The sequence below is a fragment of the Anguilla anguilla genome, chromosome 11, assembly GCF_013347855.1.
Source record: "Anguilla anguilla isolate fAngAng1 chromosome 11, fAngAng1.pri, whole genome shotgun sequence".
In the NCBI taxonomy this organism is placed as follows: Eukaryota; Metazoa; Chordata; class Actinopteri; order Anguilliformes; family Anguillidae; genus Anguilla; species Anguilla anguilla.
Window position 1 is genome coordinate 36,995,673 of NC_049211.1, and position 21,452 is coordinate 37,017,124.

Below are 21,452 nucleotides of genomic sequence, written 5' to 3' on the forward strand. Positions count from 1 at the left end.
GCCGAGGATTGAACCCGGGCCTCTGTGGTGGTAGGCGAATGCTTATACCTCTACACTACCCAGACGGCCCCGTGCACAGCTATTTCTGACATAATGTGGCCTTATGAGGGTAGTTCATCCCTGAATAGACACTTTAACAACCAGCAGCTAGTAACAATTCAGGGTTGCCGTTACGGTTGGAATTAAATCAGGCATACAGGGGGGCAGGACAGAGAGGGGGGGGGGGGGTGTGTGTCCCTGGGATTGGGGAACTTGTTCTTTTTACGGCTTTCTTTCAAGATATTTTTATTTGTTTAAAATATTCATTTATGCAACTGCTCAAAATGTTCTCATCTCCAATAAAATAAAATAAAAAACACATTTTTATGGGAGCAGTTGAATTAAAGTGTCTCCATAAACCATGCAACAGCCAGTAAGTTCTCTTCTCACAGAACAACGAGACTTATTCCCTACCCCAGTCATCTCCACACTCTGAAGGCTCAGGGGCCAGTTTCCAGAGCGCTTTAAAGCAGAGGCTTTTTGGCTCCAAAGGCAGCAAATCCAAACGGGCAGCAGTTTTACAGTCTTAATGTCACACTGCCCTTTTGGGGCCGTTTAGCGTCATTTGCTCAAGTGAAGCTTTCATGCATATTCATGTTAAACACTGCACAACAATGGGTGTTTTAAAACATAATTTTACTCATTAAACAAGTTACAAAAAATAAGTGGCAGGCGTGAAATAACAGACAGAGATTGAGAAAACAGGTGCTGCACTAAAGATTCATTTTAAACAGCTGTTCTCCCCTCCAGGACAGGGGAGTGACTGATGGCCTTGCTGATATTTGCACGGTGTCGGGAGTTTGCCAGTGAACTCCTTCAAGTCTCTTGCAAAGCACAGGGGATTAGTGCTGGGTCACAGGGGATTCACTCATTCTTCATCTACTGCAGGTGCTGGGTTACAGGGGATTTACTCATTCTTCGTTTACTGCAGGTGCTGGGTCACAGGGGATTTACTAATTCTTCATCTACTGCCGGTGCTGGGTCACAGGGGATTCACTCATTCTTCAACTAGTTCAGGTGCTGGGTTACAGGGGATTTACTCATTCTTCATCTACTGCAGGTGCTGGGTCACAGGGGGTTGACTAATTCTTCATCTACTGCAGGTGCTGGGTCACAGGGGATTTACTAATTCTTCAACTACTGCAGGTGCTGGGTCACAGGGGATTAACTCATTCTTCAACTACTGCAGGTGCTGGGTGACTTCATGCCTTGGCATTAATCAGTCTGAGTGAGTTCACATGTTTGATGGCGATCCTTCAGAACAGATCTGTCTCGCTGGATTCCAGTTCTTTAGGCAGTGGTACCTGAGGATCAAAGAATGTACAACTGAGAGTGATTTTGCAAACAAACCAGCTGGGCCTTATTTTAAGGGCTCAAATACTGCTGGCAAACAGAGGCACACGTGCTATCGCAGATCTGACAAAGACACAGCCAAACACGTTTCAGTGTATACGTGCTTCACCGCTGGGCGGCCTGAGCACAGAGCTGAAGGTGTGGCTGTGGTGTACTTTCAATGGGCAGTATACCTTCCCCCCTGCCTGCTGGAGCAGTGCGTGCTACCCCCCTGCCAAATTCCCCATTCCCCCATCCCCCCCCCACACACACACACCCATTATCCCTCTTATTAGTTTATGATGCATTCCCACAGGAATTACCAAAAAAGGATGTTCATTCATGTGCTATTAATGCATGCTGAAATAATCTGATGCCGGTATACAGCGGTATTTGCAAATAAATAAATAAACAAATACATGCACATAGCTGCACAATATTCTAGGAAAAGATTGTATTTTCAAATAATTCAACAAAGGTACTGCTCTCAGTTTTTGGCAGTGCTAGTTTTGTAGAGTAGTATTATGGCTTTCCAGTTCAGAACTCTGGTGTCTTTTGATGAACTCCTGTTGTAAGCAAAAAAATTTAGAAACATACTACATCCAAACTACATCCTAGAATTATCACTATTTTCAAGTTCAGTGGAAAATGTGCATCACTTTTTATTCAATGTACAGATTAGTCAGCAGTCCTTTGTTTCGGCTGTAACCACAAGGCTTAAAATAAGCACTATATACCTGCTCCATATTCACTCTGTGTGCATATGAACAACATAATATATTTATAGGTTAGCAAAACAATCTATGCTGTGATCTGTAAATTAAAAATACTGAAAAATAACTTTGGTCTGCAACACCCCATGCTCAGCCTGCACACACTGTTCACACCTGTCAATCACTTATTCTCACCTGTTATTAAATTATTCTCACCACCCACATCTATCAATTCAGTGGTACTAATCTGAGATCTATGGTCACTCCTCACACCTGTCAATCAATTATTATCACCTGTTATTCAGTTATTTTCACCACCCACATCTATCAATTCAGTGGTACTGACCTGAGATCTATGGTCACTCCTCACATCTGTCAATCAATTATTCTCACCTGCTATTAATTTATTCTCACCACCCACATCTATCAATTCAGTGGTACTAATCTGAGATCTATGGTCACTCCTCACACCTGTCAATCAATTCTAAATTCTATAGTAATTTCAAGCCTTTCTTCTCCTCACATTCAATGATTCTCAGCCCCCACATCTGTCAATCAGTGACCTGGTGGCAGCTTTAGATCTATGGTAGCGCTCACCGCTTTCAGGTAGGCGATGTTGCTGTGCCGGATCTCGCTGAGGAGCTGGTCTCGTGGCGTGAGGTCGACCTTGGGCGGCTGTCGTCTGCGGGGGACCGGCTTCAGAGTCTTGATCACGTCCTTCAGGGCGGCTCTCTCGTCCAGCGGGCCTCCGTCCGCCGCTGCTTTTTGCCTCGCGGTCCTCCTCAGCTGGACGCTCTCCTCTCTCCTCTCCGCCCTGGGGTTCAGCTCCAGCAGGGGGTCTTTGCGCCTGGGGGTCTTCTTCAGCTGGACGCCCTTGAAGGCGTTCGAAGGTTCTTGTTCGGGAGCCTTCGGCGGCGCGCGGCGCTGCTGGCGGTCCGCGGATGGAGCGCTCTGCTCAGGAGGCTCCCCGGAGTCCTGGGGGGCGAACGCCATGGGGGGCAGGTACCCCCCCAGCATCTCCAGCAGCCCCCTCGGAAGGTTGAGCGAGCTCTCGTACATCTCCAGCAGCTCCCTCTGCTCCTTCAGCTGGTGCTGCTTCTGCTCCTCCTGCCGCTGCTGCCGCTGCCGGTCCAGGTTCCTGGTCAGCAGGTTGGTCACCACCATCCTGGGGCCCGGCTGCTCAAAATGGAAGCCTATCTTCAGCAGCGTGCTGTTGGCCTTGAGCAGGCGGGCCACCTCCATCTCGGCCTGGTGCCCCAGCATGTGTCGCTGGTTGTGGAAGCGCAGCTCGGTTAGCGTCTCGTTGAACTGCAGGCAGCGCATGATGGCAATGATGCCCTTCCCCGTGATGAAGTTTGACTCGATGTTGAGGGTGGTAATACTTCGATTCTCCCTGAGCATGTTGGCGAGCGTGTAAGCGATGTTCTCATCGGCACCGGTGTTGGCAATGCTGAAGGTCGTTACGTGCTTGTTCTTCTTCAGGGCGTTGACGTAGTCAACCAGCATTTCCTTGGGAATATTCTCTATGTTGTTGAGGTTGACATCTTTGATGGCGGGGTTGTTGTTGCGGATCTTGTCCAAGGTGCTCTCCAAGTTCGTCTCGTTGCCAGACGGCCTCGCTGTCAGCTTGATGAAGTTGTTGCCAAGTGCCAACTTTTTTGGAATTTTTAACCGGGATATTTTAGTCCCCTCTTTCTCTGTGTCTTGTTTTTGGACTTCCTCTTTTTTCAGGTCCTCGGATGCTAATTCAGGGTGTCCAGCTGCCATATCGGATTGAGCAACGCTTGTTTGTACATCACCATTTTCTTCTGGTCCGGTGCCATTTTGTTCCAGACACTTCTCCTCTCGTTCCTCTGGAATATCCGCAAATTCTGGCGGGGGAGGCAAAGCTTCCTGGGCAGGAACAGTGGCTGGAACAGTCTGCTCTGAAGATGTTGGTGGACATTCCGGGGCACATTCCTGATCCATCTTGATAGGTTCTTCTTCCACCTTTTTTTCTACCTCCACCTCTTTTACTTCCTCTTCCGCAACTTCTTCCATTTCGTCATACAGCAGCTCCTCTTCCTTCTTTCTTCCATCATACTCAAGTTCCTCTTCTATTTTTTTCTGGAGACACAATTAAGGAATAAATGAGTTTGCATGTATTCCATGCAGTGTGATATACCAGTATCATGACTGGGGTCAATTCGGTTTCAATTCAGTTGAATTGAACTTCAAAATCATGAATTTTCTATGACAATTTTTTATTTAATAGAATTTCCCCCAAATATTTCCTGAAATGAATTAATTCAACTGGAATTAACCTTGACTCTGGTCACCATTAAAGCAAATTAAACACAAATTCTACACAAATTCTTAATTCTACAAACATAAATGTCATTGATACTGCCATGAATAGTAAATATTGTTTTCACTTTGTGCAATATGCACAGTTTATAAATACACATACACACACACACACACACACACACACACACACTTGCATATCTGACCCACGTACATCAGTCATACTAGACTATCAAATGTTATTTGCATGTCTGTGTTCTCCCTAAAATTAGAGGTCTACATCAGGCTAGAAATTAAGCCTGAGCTTACCTAAGACTGACATCATTACGTCCCGACCCAAACCAACCCGGCAAGGACAAGCCTCATTTTAATTTGATAGAGCCCAATCACTAAAATAACAAGCCGACAACACCATGCAGTCCAATAGACACTAATGCAGGGCTTCCTGCAGGAAAGCTGCTTGCGATCAGGGAACGGGGGAAGTGTGCTTAAAAAATGTGAAAATCCACTTCATGTCATAGTACTGCACTTTTAAATTCCTTTAACCCGCAGTTTTCCATCGTTGAAGTGATCATGGGAAGTTGTGTGATAAAATGTTCCAGTGGGTTGATGTTGAAGTAAATATGAAATCTTATTTTTGGTCACACTATTTTACGAGAGAGAGTTTATGTCTGGTAGAGTGCAACACTAGACATCTACAGTATCCTGCATCTCCCATCACATAACCCTAACCCTGACATTTACCCTACAGCACCTATCAACAAACCCAAGAAACCCTGACTCTAACCCTACAGCACCTATCAACACACCCAAGAAACCCTGATTTTCACCATTTAGCACCGATCAACACACCCAAGAAACCCTGACTCTAACCCTACAGCACCTATCAACAAACTCTAGAAAGCCTGAATCTAACCCTACAGCACCTATCAACAAACCCAAGAAACCCTGATTTTCACCATTTAGCACCGATCAACACACCCAAGAAACCCTGACTCTAACCCTACAGCACCTATCAACAAACTCTAGAAAGCCTGAATCTAACCCTACAGCACCTATCAACACACCCAAGAAAGCCGGGCTCTAACCCTAAAGCACCTATAAAAACCTTGACCCTTTATCAGGTAATTTTCATCAACTTCAGCAGGATGCCGACGGGAAGATAAACTGTGCTAGTGTCAACACTAAATTGCTGACACTAGCCAAATTCGGTTGATAAAGCTACATTTCTAAATCTAAAGTAGTTTTTAAAACTGCATTAAAAAAATTTGTATTCAATATTTGAAACTACATTGGCTACCGTGATTACTTTTCAGCATATCCAATTATCTCACTAATAACATATCCTTCAGCATGGCCAGGGGGTTTCTGTCTTCAGTCTCCTCTTCATCACTTGCTGAAGAGGAGGGTGAAGACAGAAAACCTCAGAACATAGGTCAGCTGAAAACAGCTGCAGTGAAGGCCTGAAAAGGCATTTACCAGGAACAGCCCAGAAGTTTGGTCTGTGGGTCGTGGACTTGATGCAGTTATTGCATTTAAAGGTTATGTTAACTTACTGAGAAGTTAACGTCATCCATTAACTTAAGTGAAAATGGAGGGACTCAACACAAAAACAGCAGTTTCTGTAAAACGGTACAACATATCTCAATGTAAATCCCATGAAATGAAAACTGATTCTCTGTACTTTTGTCTCATATTCGTCTTAAATCCAAATGGCTTAGGTATATAGCAAAAATAACTAATTTAACTCTACTGTTGCTATACACACAGAGGGGGCTGTATTGCTGAGAAAGTTTCATGCCTTATTTCGAACTTCATTTTAAGGGACAGTAACTTTACTTAACTTCAATTTCCCTCCTTTTTCAGCTTTGTAAAACATGGCACTCTGTTCTATTCTATGCCAATACTTACCCACAAAAAAATGACACAGTGATGTAAGTCGCTTTGCAAATGTACAACATCAAATGGAAAATATGGGTGCATAGATATGTCAAAACTTTAAATGACAAATAGGAAGGTTTTGGATGAGAACACCTTTAGCTAGGCACTAACCAATAGTCGCCAATCTCTACCAAATACTACAGTCACCTCAGTTCATTAGTTCCAGTCCTCGTTAATGTGGTAGTACAAGCCAGGTAGTGCATAAAGCTATTGTATTTCAGCTGAAGGAGGACCAGCCAGCAAACTACATAAACAAACTGCTTATGAATAGAGTTCACTTGACATCACATCAGATCTTCCTAATGAATGAATATCACTAGTTAGCACTACTAGCATGACAATGTTGTAATTCTGTTCTAGTAATCACAGATGAAGAAGACAACCTCGCTTACCTATGTAAGCTAATTTCCTGCTGGAATTCCTGTAGTATGTCAGCATTTCACACAGTTAAAGTCAACGGACATATGGACTATGTTTAATAATTATTATAACTACATATTGTACTCAAACAGTATAGAATATAGCTATCTGAAAATTTGAAAACCAACAGCATAATGTACATTATATGAACACAATGACAGACAGTTTTTGATAAACGGTTACGTGGACGCCCTTCGCCCAGCCTTGTGTCTGTGTAAGAGACTAGTAAACACAGGCTCAGCCTCTCACCTGACTGGGTAGCAGAGTAGTGGGCACTCTCTCCTCCTCTAGCATGCGCTTGGACTCTCTCTCCCAGTACAGGTAATCCACCAGGGACCTGTGGTCGAAGGAGCCGGAGGGCGGTTTCTCCGTCTGGTCCTTCTGCCTCATTCCAACGGGCACCTCCTCGTCCGGGGCCAGCACCTCCATCTCCCTCTGGAGCTCCCTGAGCTCCTCCGGAGAGAGGTTCGCCAGGAGCTCATCCTCGTCGATGTCCTCCAGGCCGCAGTCCCGCTCGCTGTGATCCGACATGTCCGCCGCCGACACCTTCCCTCTAGCCTTTCTCCAACCGGGGTTTCTCAGCGTAGGGTGAAGGAGGAAAGCTTCGCTGACCGCACGGCTGGGGATCCGGAGATTTTGGAACGCGGTGGACACAGTCCTGCTGCCCAACAGGCCTTGCGGAGTTTGATAAACCGGCTTCGGTGGGACTACCAGCTTGTTTGTGCTTCAGGCACAGTCTAAAATTAGGGCCCGTTTGGTGGGACGGAAGGTATTTATGGTGCAAGAAGGAAATATTCTTATTTCAGGAGCTTGAGTCAGCTGTGCAAGTGTGCCTGGTATATCAGCAGCGACAGGCTGGCAAAGTGACGGCAGCAGGTGCACATTTCTGTGGGCCTGACTTGGGTTCCAGAGACGGGAGTTCACAGAAGCTGACTCCACCCCCTCAGAATGCACCGCGGTGTAATTATATCCCACCAAAGGGGTACTACAGAGCCGCACAACACAACACAACACATGCTGACAGAGAAGGAAGGATTAGCAGTTCCAGAATATACCAGAGCCAAGGAAACATGGGAGTGCAAAATGGGATGTTGGCTCATTGTTTTATTTAGACTCCCAGGGAAAAACTGGAAGGTGGCATACGATGAGAACTGCTCAGACAAATGCTGGAATCCAGGCCTGGGCCAAACACACGGGATTTTGCGTTGGAAAATGCCATTTTCTGTTTATTTGAATGTTTTTACAGGCCAAAACAATGACTTATATTTCAAGTACTATTTGGAAAAAATCTAATATTTGGAAAAAAGTGTATTGCATTAATTGTCTGGGTTAGTGAATATAATGCAGTTTGATGTTATTTTTCCTTGTGTCTCAGCTCAGATCATAAGAAGACCATTGCGTTTTAAAGAATTCCCCGGTACAGGAAAAGTCTAAATAACTTTCATTCAACATTTTTCATTTCATTAGCATTCACACGTTTAGATGGGCCTTTGGCAATTACAGAGTCTTCTCAGGTCCATGTGTATGTGCTTTTCACGCATTTCTCACATTGCTCCATGCAAATTTGCTCCAGCTCTGCCAAGGCAGGAGAGAGTTAGTGGAGAGCAGTTCTCAGGTCATACCACTGATTTTCAATGGGATGTAAGTCTGGTGTTTGGTTGGACTATTTTCATAATGTTAAACTTTTCTTTTTTAAAGCAGTCTTCCTTCCTTCCTGAATGCAGATGAATGCAGTTGTGTAGAATGAACAGGTTCTGCTTGAGGACTTATCTGTTTTTAACTTCGCCCATATTTCCCTTGATTGGCAGAAGATTCCCCGTCCCTTCTGCAGAAAAGCACATAGCTCTTCTCAGAAGTGGTTTCCATTGAGCCACTCTCTCAAAGAAGCCAAATCTGGGAAGGGCTGGAAAGATGGCTGTACTTTGAACAGTGAGCTCTGACTAAGTCATTCATTTAGTTTTGCAAGGTATGCACCAATTATACTGATTACACTGGGCTGTCAATGGTAAACTAATTGTTAGCATTGTTCCTAACAAATGGCTAGCCAGCATATCTAGCCAAATGGCTAGCCAGCATATCTAGCCAAATGGCTAGCCAGCCATTAAAATCCGCCAAGAGCGGATTTTAATGGGGCACAGCTATAACATAAAACTTCGTGCAAGTACTGTTTCCCAACCTCACTTCGTCAACATACAAGATTTTTAATAAATATGAAACGTTGGCAACAGTTCATTTTGATCTTAACCTACACCAATGTGAATAATGCAGAGGGAGCACGGGCATTAAAATTTCCCTCCCCCACGACCCCCACCGCCAGTTCGCAATATCACCACCCCCCTGCGATCACAATCTCAAGGGGATCCAGCAGCTGCAAAATAAAACTATGATGTTACATATTATTATATGCAACAAGTACAATTAATTGTGTTTGGAAACGTTTAACACATGAATCATTACAAATTAAAAGCACGAGTTAACACGTTAACATTGACAGCCCTAATTAAAATTCTTGCTCGAGTAGACTCCTCTTGAAATCTCGCTGGGGCGTTGGTCACAAATAGCAAGGCGATTGCCTTTCTCCGGCAGCTTCAAATGTGCCCACACAGCCAACATTTCCTTGGCTTGAGAGTCGACAAAAACTGCGCAGCATAGATTTCTATGTATGTATGTACAATATTTATTCTACATGCAGTATTTATTGTAAGTAGCAAATATACAATAACTTTCACAATGAATGAATGAATTTTATTATTGTGTCATGCATCACACCGATGTCCAGCCCACATGGGCTTATATGACACCAACATTTTGCATATAACAGATCCAGAGTAAATCCTAAACCTATTAAAATGCTACAGACACATATCTGATACATATGCACTGTACAAAACAGTATAGACTCCATAACCAAACCTTCTTATCTTCTTTTCCAGGTTTTTGCAACATATACATAATCATTACATAAATAATAACACCTCATTAGAGACTAACAAACAATCCATCTTGCCTTCTTTTTCAGGCTTTTGAGACAAAGTTCGCCATTTAAAAAACGTCAAACTTAAATAGCCATTCCAATTATTCATCATCCACCCCCCCCCCCCAAAAACACTTCAGGATTACGTACAGACATTTCATGGAAAACTGGTGCTCTTAGATCATCATAATATGTACAGTACAGCATAAAGTGGGATTCATTTTCAATTTTACCCAGATCACATAACAGACATAGTCTTTTTTCTTCAATTACATCATTAAATCTGCCTACCTCAATAGCCAGAGGAAGGATACCGGTTCATAACTGGGCAACCAGGGACCTTTGGCTTCTGGTTAGGTATGCCATAACGTATGGTTCAGGGCCATAGTTTAGCTTAACATGAATACCGTGGTGTCATCATCACCCACTGTGAAAAACCTCGGAGTGGTGATGGACAACAGACTGTCCCTCTCCCAGAACTTCACGACGGTGAGTCGAACGTGCAGGTTCTTCCTGTACAACATCCGGAGAATCCGCCCCTTCCTCACCACCTACGCAACCCAGCTCCAAGTTCAAGCGATGGTTCTGTCCCGCCTGGACTACTGCAACTCGCTGCTGGCTGGTCTGCCAGCATCCGCCATCAGACCCCTGCAGCTCATCCAGAATGCTGCAGCGCGTCTGGTTTACAACCTCCCCAGACATTCCCATGTCACCCCCCTGCTCACTGACCTCCACTGGCTGCCTGTTATGGCTCGCATCAAATTTAAGACCTTGGTGCTTGCATACCAGGCAGCTAAGGGGTCAGCACCAGGATACATCCAGAGGATCATCAGACCCTACACACCAGCCAGACCTCTCCGTTCTCCCATCTCTGGACGCTTGGCACCTCCCCCTCTTCGTGTCTGTACTTCCCGCTCATGACTGCTGTCTGTCCTGGCCCCTCGCTGGTGGAATGACCTTCCCGTGGCGGTCAGAACAGCAGAGAATCTGACTACCTTCAAGCGCAGACTAAAGACTCATCTCTACAGGCTGCACCTCTCCCCACCCCTCCCTAGCCCATAGTTTAGCTCAATGTACCTAGTTAGGCTAATACTAATACGGTCTTTATTTGGCAGGATTGTTTTTGTCTGATTCTGATTAGGCAAATGTGATTTCAGTGCTAGTTTGTACTTGGCAGGATTGTTTGTTTGTTTGCTGAACAGGTTACCCTACAGGGTTGGAGTCCTGATCTATGTGGTTACTTCTGGCACTATGATCTTTACTTCACTCTAGTGTGTTTCTTTTACACCTCTGCACCTTGAACTAATGCACTTGTTGTACGTCGCTCAGGATAAGAGCGTCTGCTAAATGCCTGTAATGTAATGTAATATATGCCCTTAATTTTGGTTTTAGCAATATATCATTAGACCACTTTTCTTCAAAGTTGGATAAAAGCTTATATTTAATCATGTTAATATTACACCGTAAGTTATTTCTGTAAATACATTGTAAATCAACTTCCTAAAAAATTGCATCAAGTTCTTTTGTACATTTAGTAAAATGAACTTGACAACCAAGTATAAAGATAAGTTTTCTGGAGGAATATGCTTTCTGTAAGTATTCACCAGCAGTTTTGTACATTCATTTAAATGTCTTGCATGAGACAATTTGAGGTATTTGACACTTTGATGTGACACAAAGTTTGAATGACATTGTAAGATGGTAAGATTAATAAAAAACACGAGTGCATGGGAGGGCCCCAGCCTCCTGACTGACAGGCGAGCCCAGATGCTCCAAAATACCGATTCCAGTGTCAACCACCTGAACACACACTGCCATCTGCTGGAGAGTTAGGATACAACTTTAAGACTTCTAGGATAAAAGTTTTTATTAAAATCAGATCACACAGCTCAGGGCCCTGTTTCAGGAAGCAGGATTACTGAGGTAGCTAGATAACTGCGCAGTAAAACCCTGAACCCTCCTAAATCTGGAACATGGACTGCAGTAAAAAAAAAAAAAGAGAGCTGTTCTGGGTTTTACTCAGCGCAGTTATCCAGCTGACTCAGCTAAGCTACTTTGAGCCAATCTGCTTTCAGCTCAATCAGTTCAACATGTAAATGGAAACTAGCGTTTATTTAATGATGATGGAAATAACTTTGAATGAATCCTCCTGGTGCTGTAGGTATGGTATGACTGTGTGCATGACTGTGCAGGTGTGGTCCTGCTTGTGTAGCAGTATTCGGAAACCGGCATGCTTCCCTGCCAGCACACTTTGAAAGTGGATCAGTACCAAACATGTAAGAGTGCCTTACCAGCCTGCTTCTATTTTACCCATAATGCAACCTTAATGATGGCAAACATAAGAGGACCCAGATACAATACTGTACAGTAGAAGTACAGCATGGTACAGCATGGTTTCACATGCATGTGAAAACTTCTTTAGAAGCTGAAGTGACTGACAGTATCCACTACTCACTCATTGTGCACTTGGATTGTAAGACTTCAGTTCACTGAAGCCCGCGCCTGCGCTGTACTGGGTTCCCTTTACGCCCTGGAGAAAAAGTTGGCCCCCCCGATTGTCACTGTATAATTTGCACTCTGGGTGTATATACACATATTTCTGTCCCATGAGCTATTCCTCTATTTTTACAATTAAGATGTTGACCTGACCAATAAGCCTATTTCACAAGATGGCGACCAAAACCGGATGTAGGGATACTTTGTTTCCGGTTACCGTTGCTACGGACGCAAGTCCATTTCTGACAGCGAAAAATTGAGCCTAAACAGCGACGTGTGTTCTCACAGTCCCTGATAGCTCTGCCAAAGTTCACTGTCCGATGTTATCCGCATTGTCGAAGCATTGCCAGTGAACGTTAAGCGGTCTAAACTGGACAAGGGCTATACATTCTTTTTTGACACACACACATTTTTTGCGTTTCCTCTTTCAGTTTAAAATGAGCAATGACAGTGTTTCCAAACGTGTTTTTGACAACGTTGTCTTGATTATATAACCAAGGGCAAAGTATTCATACACATTAATTATTATTTTTTTGTTTCTCAAAGAGTGGTAGGGCCTATGTTTGGTGGAACTGTCATGGCACTGCCGCTAGCCATCTTTCCCGAATATATAAATTCAATTCTGGATATATAAGTACAATTCCCGAATATATAAATTCAATTTCCGAATATATAACTTCAATTCTGAATATATAAATTACAATTCTGGATATATAAGTACAATTCCCGAATATATAAATTCAATTTCCGAATATATAACTTCAATTCTGAATATATAAATTACAATTCTGAATATATAAATTCAATTCTGGATATATAAGTACAATTCCCGAATATATAAATTCAATTTCCGAATATATAACTTCAATTCTGAATATATAAATTACAATTCTGAATATATATATAACTCGGTTTATAATCAGGCATATCACAAGACAGCCGTTTTTACTTTTTGAATAATTTCTTTTTTTTTCTTCATGGGCTACTGAGTGAGAAAAACAAGTTTAACATTAGCATCAGTAAAATTTGACAGTACAATCAAGGATAAGCAAACAAAAACGTTAAATAATTAAAATTTGAATGAGGCAATAATTCGGACTTCATTAAGGGGTCCTTATTTTCTTGGTATTAGGACCTTTCAAGTAGGGGCACCAAATTTCACAGGGAATGACCCAAAGAGCTAGAGAAATAGAAAATAGTCTCATAACCAGCGAGAGTTTCATAGAAACTCTTGCTGCAGCATGCGACAGAATACCGTGTTATGGCACAATGGCAAGCTCCAGCGCACACCCAACTACGGAGGAAGAGGTCTGCACGCTGTTTCGCCGAGGCTCTCAACCAGGCGAACTGTTTCCCTGCTCCTGTTTACAACCTGAGGCAATTCTCCAAACCGCGCAAAGAGTACAAAGTACAAATCAGAATCAAACAGGCCTAGTGATTGTAACAGTTCTAGTTTTTTCATTTTTTGTACCGCACTCTAGTCTGAGTTGGCCTGCTTGAGAACGGCTAAACGAAAACAATTCATAACAAGATGGCTAGCGGCAGTGCGCCTGCCATGACAGTTCCACCAAACATAGGCCCTACCACTCTTTGAGAAACAAAAAAATAATAATTAATGTGTATGAATACTTTGCCCTTGGTTATATAATCAAGACAACGTTGTCAAAAACACGTTTGGAAACACTGTCATTGCTCATTTTAAACTGAAAGAGGAAACGCATCTAGCTAGCTAACTTAGCCAAGCACCTTAAACACCGACTTCGCGAGTTATTCAGAGTTTAAGCAGCTCATCTGTACTCTTTGCGCGCTTTGGAGAAGTGCCTCAGGTTGTAAACAGGAGCAGGGAAACGTTCGCCTGGTTGAGAGCCTCGGCGAAATAGCATGCAGACCTCTTCCTCCGTAGTTTGGTGTGCGCTGGAACTTGGAATGTCATAAAATCAGTTAGCGAGCTATATGTTATGTTATGATTAGCAAATTACATTTTAGACAGCTAGCTTGTTAGCAAGCACATATTTGGATATTCAATGTTGAAACTGCAGATGCACGTTTATTTTAGTTGTTAATTGTAATTACAAAATGTATTGACGGACATCGCGACAAGCCTACTTAAGATATATCAGCTGATTTAAAAATGTGTGGGTAGTTTTTATCAGCGATGAAAACAAACAGCTCGGTAGTGAACTGAACACCATTACACAGGCGATCTAACAAGCAATATAAATCTTTATTAGAACAAGTACAGCACAAACAGCATGTCACAAAATAGTAACGGTAGTACAAAACTTAGTTCAGAGATATTTCACTTCGGTATAATAACATAAGTAATTTTGTGGAGCCTAACACATTGTACTTACATAGCATTTGCCTCCCCTGCTGACCGTCAACGTTAACAGAATCGCTTTTCCTCACAGTTGTCAGGCTCCCTATTCATTCATTTTCGGGACAACCGAGAGGAACAGAGACGCTGTTAACGGACAGCAGATGTTGCTTCACGCTACGAAAACACAATGGAGTCGCCTCCAGAAAAGAATTTATGTTATGTCGAAGTGCAACATCTCTAATCGGCTAACTTGATGTGGTTAGCAAGCTAGCTATTTAGCTTTCTGGTGAACCAGAGCTAACGTTATACTTACCTTCATAACCGAATATAAACTTCTCAAAAAAGAATTTATAGCCCTTGTCCAGTTTAGATCGCTTAACGTTCACTGGCAATGCTTCGACAATGCGGATAACATCGGACAGTGAACGTTGGCAGAGCTATCAGGGACTGTGAGAACACACGTCGCTGTTTAGGCTCAAATTTTCGCTGTCAGAAATGGACTTGCGTCCGTAGCAACGGTAACCGGAAACAAAGTATCCCTACATCCGGTTTTGGTCGCCATCTTGTGAAATAGGCCTATTGGTGAGTGCATCTGTATTTTGAAAACCTTACAAAGAACATGAAAAACAAATTGCTCAACGAGGAATCTAGTGAATGTAAAATAAAGCATAGCCATGTAGGCTATGTCTCATTTGAAATAACGAAGGTGAAAAGCTTAGACAAACAAGTAAGATGGTGACAATATGGATCTGAATTGCATTCATATTTATTTTGCAGTAAGTGTCAGATTGATTTAATATGATTATGAGAAGGTGGTGCAACAGTAGGCCACCACCTGGAACAAATAAATGGAAAAATTTGTTTTCAATATGTTTCCCATTTCACAGCCCAAATTAGAATAGCATATGACTGAAAGTCCACCCGGTCTCTGTAGGACTATAGCCGCGTTTCCACCGCAGGAACTTCACCCCGGAACTAGGAACCTTTTGAGGAACTCAGTGCGTTTCCACCGCAGGAACTAGGGTCTAAATTTAGCTCCGGGGGCTTTATTTTACTTTCCGAAAGTACAGGAACCTTTTGGGTGGAGCTTGCAGCGCTGAACATTTCTGATTGGTCGAGTACTCGCAGCATTTTTTTGTGTTTATTTTCAACCGCCATGTTTAAAAATATGCAGCCGCAAACCAATTTATTTTCATAATAACTTCAAATCAAACTTGTATGTTATGCGGCGCAGTAGCCTAGTTTTGGTTATAGCCTGCCAACGTCTTGGAATTATAACGTGTGCTCTTCTGTTCTTTTCTTGCTTTAGTATTCGTTTTATAAAATGCTAAGCATTCGTGCTGGGACAGCATATTACGTACCAAAACATTCAAACGGATTAATTCAGTTGCTGAATATTTTCTTCCGGATTTTCTTTGTTAGCCCGTTGTAATTGACTCAAAACATTTGATACAGTTATGTGAGGTATGCGGTAGTTCTGCGTAATTCACATTGGTGATACAGTAAAAGCAAACTGGAAATCACCTTCCGCACTTTTTGTCAGGGTAAAATAACAGGTTAATTCTAGTAATCGTCCCTTTTGCTTTTTCAGACTGCCGTAATTTTACTCTGCCATTCTTCAATTCCACAAAAAGACCAGGAAAACTATGGACTAATTTATGGTGCATGGTTCGCATCTGGAGGGCACACTTCGCTGCTCGGCTAGCAGTAACTTCGAAGGAAAGCATACGGTGGCTGTACCACTACTAATTAAAATTTTCACGCAAGTCCGAGTTTTCGTTCTATTCTTGTCATTTTGCGATTAGCCTATATGGAATTGACGATGAGAAAGTAATCAAACAGCAAATTGTTTACAACGTGTGCATGTTTTCTGCTGTTGTTGCCAGTTATACATATAAATGTGAATGCATTCTGTCGCTTCGGATGTCAAGACATGAAAGCGAATGTTCGCATAAAAACATAATGAATGTGTTTGAGAGGATATATAATACAGTTACAATCTGACTATTGGCCTGTTATATCCTATTTGTTGCATAACAACGGTCCAAGTTCAACTACCAACGACAGTTTTGCTTGACAACGGTAAAATATGCCCAAACTGCTGCAGAAGAATATTTCAATTCCAGGTGATTAAATCGATAAAAATCAATAAATACAAAAGTAACCATATATAGTCATTGCTGGTAACCCGTTGTATATAAGTGAAATAAACCCCTCCGGGCTGTCCCAGTTATTAGAAAATAATGTAGGCTACTTCGGTGGTAGTATTGGGTTACAGAAGAAATCATAGGACAGATGGACCGACGACAACGTCACTTTTTCATACGTCAGTGGGCTAATTTGCCTAATCTTCGCGGGACATTAGACCGCGGTGGAAACGCAGACAACCGTGGGCTGAAGGAACCTTTTAGTTCCTTGAAAAGTAGTTCCTGGGTACTTTTGGTGGAAACACGGCTTATGAGATGGTTCACACCAGTACAGGTGTTCCACATGAAGTCTGGCCATGGTGCTTAGCTCAGCCATCGACGGGCTGAGCTGCACAATTACTGCCCAGGACACCTGTGCAGCTGATGTGGATGTTACAGACCGCAGTGCAATTAGGCTATATCATGCTAATCAAAAGCCTTCTGACACTATTGTCAATTAAATTGCCATCAACCGACTATCTACACTGAGGAAACATGGCGGTAGTTTGATCACTCCCGTTTGACCTTCCTGGTCCTGCAGAGCCTCTGAAACAGACACCTGCAGGTGGCGCCGATGAGTACTAGGAGAGCAGTGGCGGAGCCCAGCAGCAAGGCCAGCACGTCCAGGTTGTGGTAGGCGTACCAGGGCATCCTGTAAGACTCAGTGCGCAGGTGCGCCGCCCCCCCGTGCCTCATGACAAACTCCATCCAGAAGAGGGCGCTGTCCAGAGGTTCGAGGGGCCGGTCGCGGTGCAGCCGGGACAGCCTGCGCATGTTCTCCCTGTAGGGCTTCTGCTCATCCAGGACGTCCTGCAGAGCCTGGGTCAGAGAGTCCACCTCCAGCGCCGTCACGTCCAGCACGATGCCCGCGCCCCGCGCATCCACGCGCACCATGTTGTCCATCTGGTCGAAGATGAGCGGGAGGCCCAGAATGGGCACGCCGTGGTAGATGGCCTCGTACAGGCCGTTGGTGCCCCCGTGCGTGACGAAAGCACGGGTCTTGGGGTGGCCCAGTAGGTCGTTTTGGGGAAGCCAGTCCAGCAGCAGGGTGTTGTTGCCCAGGGTGGATGGCCTCGCCCCCAGGTGCCTCCACACCACCTTCTGAGGCAGGCGGGCAAAGGCAGAGGCGATGACATCCGAAATGTGTGGCTGAAGGCCCCCGAGCAGGGTGCCCAGGGACATGAGCACCACCCCGTGCTCCCCGGAGCTCTGCACAAACTCCTCCAGCTCAGAGGGGAGGGGCTGGGCGGGGCGGCACTGGAACCCGCCCATGTACACTACGTTGGGCATGGTGGGGCGCGGGAACTCGAAGACGAAATCCACCCTCATCAGCCACAGGTCGGCTCCCTGGATGAGCGAGAAGACATCGACGCCTGGAGAGAAGAATTCTCGGCACACGGCCTGGTACGGTGGGCTGGAGACGAAGTAGTACAGGTACAGGCTGAGCCCGTAGTACAGCGCGTTGGAGAGCCGCTGCGGAAAGTCCATCCTGTCAGAGCTGTGGGAGAAGAGCAGGGGGATGTAGGAGATCGGCGAGGGGGCGATGGCGAAGTGGCCCTCCCCGTTCAGGGACCAGCGCACGTTTAGCACCAGCGGCAGCTGCAGCTTGTGGGCCAGCAGCACGCCTGTGGGGAAGACTGGGTCGGTCAGGACCAGGTCGAAGCGCTCCTCCCGCAGCCTCCGCATCAGAGCCCCGTCCGTGAACATGATGCGCGCCACCTGGGCCACCACCCTGTTGTTCTGGGCCATCAGGTGAAAGAGGTTGGTGTAGAATTCAAGGAAGGCCAGCGGGGAGCTCCAGTCCTTGCGCAGCTCCAGGGACGTGTGCAGGAAGTGGGACATGGTGTCCTTGCTCTCGATGCTCTGGACGGCTTCCTGGTGCACGGTGATGGCGGTGTAGTGGGGGGAGCGCTCAGCGATGTACCAGCTGGTGGAGGACCGCAGGACGGTGACCTGGTGCCCCCGGGCGTGCAGCGCCTCCACCAGGACGCGCATGTTCAGCCAGTGGCTCCCGTCCACCGGGTACACCAGCACCCGCCCGCCCTCGCAGCCTGGCCCCGCCCACAACAGCAGCAGGAGAGCCACCGGGAGGGCTGTCATGGCGTCTGAGGCCGAGTTGCTGCAGCAGCAGGCAAGTCACACCACACAGCAGAGTCAATGTAGTCACCACTGAGTCACGACACACGCAGAGTCAATGTAGTCACCACTGAGGCATGACACAGAGCAGAGTCAATGTAGTCACCACTGAGTCACGACACACAGAGAGCAGAGCCAATGTAGTCACCACTGAGGCATGACACAGAGCAGAGTCAATGTAGTCACCACTGAGTCACAACACACAGAGCAGGGTCAATGTAGTCACCACTGAGTCACGACACACAGAGAAGAGTCAAGGTAGTCACCACTGAGTCACGACACAGAGCAGAGTCAAGGTAGTCACCACTGAGTCAGAGCATGCACAGCTGAATCAGAGCAGCCACTACAAGTCCCAGCATGCGGAGTCAAGGCTTCCTGGCAGCCACAGGGGAAAGGGTAGACTCCAGGAGCTCCAGTGGCTGATGGAAAATCACAGGGACTCTGGAACACAGTAAACAAACAGATTAGTGAGAAAGCTGGTTCCACGTATAGAATTTCAGGTTAATTTGTTATTTGCTATTTGTTGGCGATTGTTGTCAGTGATCTCAAGCATATAATACAGTAACTCGATACACCGGCTGAGCCAGCTCGCGGGAGGGGAAGAGTTGAGGGGAAAGTGCAGACTGAAGCGCAGCAGAGCAGACGCACGTCGCTGAGAAGTGGCCGCAGTTTCCCCGCTGGAGTCCACCAACCCGTGCTGCGGGAGATGGGCTGTTTCAGAGCCTCTGGGACAAACCGGGCTTTTAGGAAGGCTGGCCCAGGCGGCTATGCTTGTAGAGCTTCAGGAAATCTTGAAATAATGCAAGACAAAAATTTTTACAAGCAAAGAAAAACAAGCTGCATTAGTACTGCACCATTACCAATTTAATGGAACGAAGGTGTCATTGACAAGAGTACGCTGCACAATCATGCTTATATAAGTCCAACAGTGCAGTGCAGGCTCAGAGCAAACAAAGCTTAGCCAGGAAGTTTATAAACCTTTCACACTGAGTTAGTGTGTTAGCAGGACTTCATGGTCTGTCTAAACAAGTGTGTTTTCACTCTGTGTCAGAAGATTAGACACAGAATATGGAATATATATATAAAATAAGCACAGACGGTATGTCTTTTATTGTAATTGTGTCAATTGAGTGAAACATCAGGAAGTTGCTTGGCTTAGTTATATGATCAACCTGCAGGCAATTGATCCATGATAAGAGGACTGTCTTTAAGGGAATAACCACACAAATATGAGCAAATCATTAAAACTGTTAATCAATAAGGTCTTCATATATAGCCAGGGAAAGAATGTGAATTCATAAGTCCATTTAGCATGTATCTGTTATTTTCCTGCACAGTAAAATCAGTGTTAAATCAACTCTTACAGAATACATATGGTCCCTGTTGGACTTATCTGTACTGAATTAACACAGGACATGTTTCTGTAGGATTGGGTGTGGTGTAAGTGCACGCTTGTCCGGGTGATTTGAGGTTAGAGATCTGAATGAGAAACTCACCACTGGGATTCCTGTGCAGAGCAGTCTGGCAGTCACAGCTCTCCCGCGCAGGACAGCCGCGTAGTTTCTGTGAAGGTAAAGGTATCGCTCTCACCGTTCTGGTGGAAGGAGCTGAGAGTGCTACACAACAGCCATGGCTAGTTACTAAGCCAGCTCGTTCATGGGCATACGCATGCACAGCCACCTAGTCTGTGCGCACAGTCCAGCAGCCAGGCTCCTGCACGCTGATGAAGACAGAACAGGAGCCAAAACACACCCCCCAGAACTCGCCAGAGTCCACCCCTGGCAGCAGTCACAGTTTGCCAGAAAGTGGGAGGTGAACTAGGTGCAGAGCAAGCAGTCACATCCTCCACCAAAGATCAATAAAAAATGTTTTTAAAAAAACAGGGCAGGCTCTGACTGGCTCCTGTGCGTTGATGCAGGACGCGACAATCATCAGCAAGTACGGGTCTACTTATACAGTTACTCCATTTTTACACTGCCAGATATCTTTTTTGCAGCCCTAAGATTTTCTGGAAAGTACTATACGCCGCTGTTTTCCCAGCAGCAGCCAATCAGCAATCCCGTGGATAAGACAGTGAACATTCCAGTGGGTGGATGATCATATTACTAATGTTTTGTTGCATTAATACAACATTTCATACACTTAAAGGCATATTCCACAGAAAATTTCAACTGGATTCAAATAATTGTCCTGGGGAAGCTTGTACATTTTCTGCTCTTTCAGGGTTTTTAGCAGAACCTCCATTCAGCTTTATACTTCCTACTTCCCACTACAATTTACACAGCAGTATTTCAGCACTTTCAGCTCTGCAAGCATAAACATTTACTTCAGAAAATGTAACCCTTTCTAAATAATATTATTGTTTTTTTATTATTTATTTAATTATTGATTTATTTTTTATTATCAATGAGCTTGAAGAGAATATCAGTGCAGAATGGACACACCAGTTGCTCCAGTTCTTGTGTTTAGAAATTACACACTTGGACAGTTTTATAGCAATGTCAACCTGGACATGAGGTATGCAATTTTCTATTTTCCAACTAAACTGCCTTCAAACTTATGCATTTTTGTATGCAAGGTCAAAAAGCATTGTTCAATATATACAATAC

The 21,452-nt window shown here is 44.6% G+C and overlaps 2 protein-coding genes across 4 annotated transcripts; both read right to left on the reverse strand.

Annotated features, from left to right (window-relative positions):
• Positions 1-658: 658 nt before the first annotated feature.
• Positions 659-7,622, reverse strand: lmod3 (leiomodin 3 (fetal)). Its single transcript, XM_035383564.1, has 3 exons — positions 6,981-7,622; positions 2,682-4,190; positions 659-1,343 (listed from the first exon to the last, which is right to left on the reverse strand). The coding sequence occupies exons 1-3, from the start codon at positions 7,260-7,262 to the stop codon at positions 1,296-1,298; spliced, it is 1,839 nt and encodes a 612-aa protein (XP_035239455.1). The 5' UTR covers positions 7,263-7,622; the 3' UTR covers positions 659-1,295.
• Positions 7,623-16,921: 9,299 nt separating this feature from the next.
• On the reverse strand, positions 16,922-20,596 carry LOC118207808 (UDP-glucuronosyltransferase 2C1-like). 3 transcript variants are annotated; one of them, XM_035381868.1, is made up of 3 exons: positions 20,340-20,596; positions 19,536-19,633; positions 16,922-19,284 (listed from the first exon to the last, which is right to left on the reverse strand). In XM_035381868.1, the coding sequence occupies exon 3, from the start codon at positions 18,805-18,807 to the stop codon at positions 17,218-17,220; it is 1,590 nt and encodes a 529-aa protein (XP_035237759.1). In that variant the 5' UTR covers positions 18,808-19,284; positions 19,536-19,633; positions 20,340-20,596; the 3' UTR covers positions 16,922-17,217. The 3 variants fall into 3 exon arrangements, with proteins under 3 accessions (XP_035237759.1, XP_035237758.1, XP_035237760.1); XM_035381867.1 differs by having other exon boundaries at positions 19,492-19,633; XM_035381869.1 differs by lacking the exon at positions 19,536-19,633.
• Positions 20,597-21,452: the final 856 nt, after the last annotated feature.